A 4,539-nucleotide genomic window follows, 5' to 3' on the forward strand; every position below is an offset into this window, starting at 1 on the left:
TAGGAGGACGCTGGAGTGAGGTGCTCCGGTGAGTGGAGGAGCTTGGATTCCGCGGGCTCTGGCTGAGCTGGGGCTGGGCTGGAGTAAGATGGGGAGTTTGTATTCAGAAAGCACTAGGTCCTGTAATCTTGGATCTAGGAGAGGCAGAGCTATGAGGACTCAACATTGGTATTGGGATAACTGAGGGGTGACTTTAATGCTGGGTGGGAAAAGAAGGCTGCCTTGTGACTGACCATCTCTTGTGTTCTAGGTATAAGAACAACATTGCCCAGCACTACAGCAGGTACAGTGCCATGATCCATGGGCATAGGAGAATATTCAGATGCATGGGACTTGTTTTGTGAAATCTCTGACATATCAATCAACTCAGGAAAGGAATGATTCTGAGGAGCAACTTGGTGATGGGGAAGTATCAGGGTTTTTCCCTGGAGAAACTTCCCTTCTGTGGTCCATCGTGCTGAAGTTTCTCAAGGGGTCTCAGGCCTTTTGCTTTAGGGAAGCTAAGGTTTTTCCACCTGCCCACGAGTGTTGGTCTTCAGCAGCAGATGCCTATCCCAGGGTTGTTCGATGCTCTGGTCTGTTGAAGCCCACGAGTAGGGGTTGAAGCTGTGTGCTCCGGCCCTCAGAAGCTGTTGCAGCCTCGAAGCACCCTGATAATCCCAGCCCTTCCTTGGACCACACTGGAGTGGGGTTGAATCTCAGGACACTGCCTGGGGGAGTGCCAACCAGGGTTGCAGGCAACCCCGTTATGTCTGAGGCTAGGACTTCACTCTGAAAATGCTGGCATAAGTGAGTTTTCCTCTACTCATGCCCTTCTCTAAATTCTCTTGCCTTTGTTCTCCTTAGGGACCAGACCTGACCCAAATCCTGTCCCTGGCATCTTCTCCCTGCCTGGGATCCTGTGCCTCTCCCTGGGAGCCCTTCTCTTCCTGGTCCTCATCATCTTGGTGACTCAGCAGTACAGACGGAGAGTGGAACACACAGATGGGCTGCAGGGGATGATGGGTAACATAGAAATTGTTTGGAGGCAGGAAATGAGGCCAAGTATGACAAGGGGAAAACTGGTCAGAGTCTCTGTTCTTACCCCATTAGTTTTCAAAATCCATCTTCTCCATGTTAACCTCTAAGGGCTGAATATAGAGCTTTTTAGCATTGGGATGTGAGCACTCACAAGACATGGCTTCTTATGTGAGACAAGAAAGAGTAGGGACTGATTCGTGAATACAGTGTCAGATAGAAGCAGAACATACAGACATGGTGCATGGTATAAGACTATACAGGGTCCTGGCAGCCCCGAGGGATTTTCCACATGTGAGCAATGGGGACAATGAAGGATTAGCTTGTTGGTTCAGAGGTTCTCAGCTGGCAATCTCTGATCTTCTGGTGGTTTGCTCAGCTTTATCCAGTTTTGGAGATGCTCTTGATGAGCCTATGTACGAGGAGATTAATTATCTCGTAACACCGAAGAGAGAGGATCTGCTGAGCAGCCCAGGTATGTGTCTCTGCCTTGCCCTCCTGGGTCCTCTGGGTGTCGGCTACCCACTGGTGGTAAGCCAGGTCTTCTCAGCATCTGTAGACCCCATATCTACCCTAGACTCACAGAAGCAGCCCCCCACCCACCTACAGAGGTCAGGGTGAACCTCTCCAGAGCCTCTGTGAACTCTGAGCCTTCCCTTTACATTATAAGAACCATGCCAGCCCCAGCATTTCTTCTCAGCCTTATCATGGAGCCTATAGTTGTGGAAAGGATTTGCTCTGTTTGTTTTTGTGATGTTTTTCTCCACATTAGGGTCTCTATCAGATGACTCAGTGACTAAACTGCCATATTACACTGGGGATGGTGAGGAGAACCGTGACTATAACTCTGCTCCAGGTATTCGAGGCGGATCTGCCTTGGCTGGGCTGTGGGGGAAGGGGAATTTCCTTTGGAGATGAGAGCCAGGGGGACTAGTCTTCCTTTGATTGGCATTAGAGGGGTCTCTTGTCTTTTGCTGCTCTTCTCCTTCTCTGCAATTCCTCATGTTGGGACTGGGCTCTCAGTGTCCAGAACCATCTTCATTCTGTCACAACAGGCACAAGTTGTTTTTAAAAATAACATCTGGAAAGTATAATATGACAAGATATTTTAGTAATGCTCCTTGGTGTAGGAGTTGCTTTGAAATACATAGTCTTAATCAAGAAATATTGAGATATTTGGATTATTTTCTGGTTTATTGGCACAACAAAATGAAATGTATGGCCTCAGCAAAGACCAATTAAAACATGGACTGAATGGTGCCTCTGTTTAGCGGCCATCAGAATCTCTGGGTCAGAAAGGATTTTAGGTATTACCTAAACCAACCTATTTACTGTGGTTTCACCTGACCCACGTGTCTGCCCTTAGAATCCTTAGCTTGGAGGACTGATGTCCCTAGTGAAGGTTACGATGATGCTGAAGAAATACCAGTACCCAAGGCTCCTCCTGCCTCTCAGAGGAGCAAAAGGGAAGTACCCCCAGAGGAGGAGAATAGGATGAGGGTCTCTCAGACAGGTGAGTGGGATTAGCCGATCTCCTGCCATCTTTCACTTCTGGCCTGAAAAGGGTGAATTTGAGTTCCTCAATGCCCATCCTTCCTGTAAATTCAAAATTTGGTTGGCCTCATATATTTGATTGCAGCATTCCTTTCTTTAATACTGTCAGATTCCTTGGAAGAGAGGAATCATTCCATATTCTTGGTATCTGTATCTCCATAACTTCATCCTTGATGTGTTTGCATTAACACTTGAAGATGAAATGAGCATATTCGCCAAATCCAAACATGGAGCAACTATTCCGATAACATTTTTGTGTAGTCTCATACATGAAAAGCAGTTAGCGATTTAAAAAAATATTGCAATATTGGAATTTGTGAGACATTTTGACAATTTAAGGTGCACTGTGGTCAGATGTTGGTACTAATATGTACAAGGTCTATAATATAGGGTGGCTTTAAAAATTAAAGCTGTGGTGGTGAATTTTGGACTCAGAATTTGTAGGCAGCTAAGGGCTAATCTGCTCCAGACATTTCAATGGCCAAACAAAGACACTCGTTTTCCAGACAAGAGTAGTTCTCCATCTGAGGGCTCAAGTGATTCCTTGGGAAGGGGGCAACTGAGCAAGATTCCTGTAATCATTTTTGTGGGCACCTGGGAACACAAATCAAAGCCACCAAGAGCAGAGTTAGATTGTAAGTGGGGAACCGAGATTTCTCCAGATGTGATCTCCTGTGAACTCAGGACCTTAAATTGTGAACTCAGACCTGACAATTGTGAAAGGAGAAATTTTCACATTCCACATTATGATTCTTAACATTCCTGGGCCAAATCTGTGCTGATCGTGTAAGTCAGGAAAAAATCTTCCGAGAACCCTTGTGTTGGCCACAGAGATCCTGTGATCCAGTGTTTCTCAGATAACTTGAGGCCCCAGAGACCCACATGGACTGGATCCTGATAAGATAGCTCTGATACATCCCTGCTGTAACTAATATTGCATATTCTGAGCCTCCCTGAGCATTAATAGAGCCCCAGCAAGGCTTTGTCATTACCATTTACTACACTGTCCTGCCCCTTTGTCACAATTCTAATCGAACTTCTCTTTACTGTTGCAGACTCCTCTCTGTACTTTCCTAGAGGGGCAGCTAATCCTAGGAAAGGAGAAGATAGCCCCTGGCTGCTCCAGGGGGAAAGAGAGAACCCCATGTATGATGACGTTGAACTAAGTGCTCCTGGAACATCTACAGTGGCTTTCCCATGATCCTGAATTAAAAATGAGATGAGGCCTCAGATATTCTAACTGCTTGTATTCCAACAGGGTAGTGCTGACCTATAATTATATTATATGGAAATTGCTCAAAATTAAATATTCTGAATAAAGTACTTTTTGCTTTATTGATGATTTAGTAGGTTTGATCTAACTACTTTTAGACAATTGGTTCTCCATCAGTTTCTCTCAAAGGAAATGCAAGGTGAGTGAACTGACCTGGTTTCCTCATGTCCCCCACAAGCCATTCAAGGCATTATTTCATACAGGCTCATGAATGTTCCAAGTCATTCTTACTTAGACAAGGGACTCTAAACTTGGTCCACACTCATACTCTCCTTCCTAGCAAGGTGAACTCATAAAAAGAAAACCCAATCCTGAACATTCATGTATGCTCTTCCCTGAGATGTCACATCACCTGTTTTTAAACAATTCCTAGACACGAGACGTGGGTATAAGTTTTAAAGTAGAGGATGGGAGTTTGGCTAGTGAGAGAATGAATACAGCTTTTCTTATCCTGCTCAAATTTTCATAGAATAATTAAGAATGTAATTCTACATAACTGTCTCTTCCTTTTCCATCTCCAATTCCCTAGGCTAATTTTTCATTTATTACTCAAAATTAGAAAAGCTGCAACTATTTTCCTTCTACCTAACCAACCCACACTTTAAACCTCACTTCTAGGTTTTATAGAAGATGGGTGGAATATTTTATAATATTCAGTTATGTTTCTGAGTTTATCTTCCTAAGAGTAAGCACTT

At 44.5% G+C, this 4,539-nt stretch overlaps 1 protein-coding gene across 1 annotated transcript in view; it reads left to right on the top strand.

Annotated features, from left to right (window-relative positions):
• The window catches only part of LOC102893751 (antigen WC1.1), a 29,584-nt gene extending 25,786 nt beyond the window's left edge, over positions 1 to 3,798 (top strand). Inside the window, exons 7-12 of the mRNA XM_015591455.2 lie at positions 251 to 283; positions 847 to 1,005; positions 1,415 to 1,492; positions 1,790 to 1,873; positions 2,384 to 2,530; positions 3,627 to 3,798. Coding sequence (XP_015446941.1) covers positions 251 to 283; positions 847 to 1,005; positions 1,415 to 1,492; positions 1,790 to 1,873; positions 2,384 to 2,530; positions 3,627 to 3,772 — 647 coding nt within the window. The 3' untranslated portion in view covers positions 3,773 to 3,798. The remainder of the gene's footprint in view (positions 1 to 250; positions 284 to 846; positions 1,006 to 1,414; positions 1,493 to 1,789; positions 1,874 to 2,383; positions 2,531 to 3,626) is intronic.
• The last annotated feature ends 741 nt before the right edge of the window (positions 3,799 to 4,539 follow it).

This window comes from Pteropus alecto, unplaced genomic scaffold (genome assembly GCF_000325575.1).
Source record: "Pteropus alecto unplaced genomic scaffold, ASM32557v1 scaffold94, whole genome shotgun sequence".
In the NCBI taxonomy this organism is placed as follows: Eukaryota; Metazoa; Chordata; class Mammalia; order Chiroptera; family Pteropodidae; genus Pteropus; species Pteropus alecto.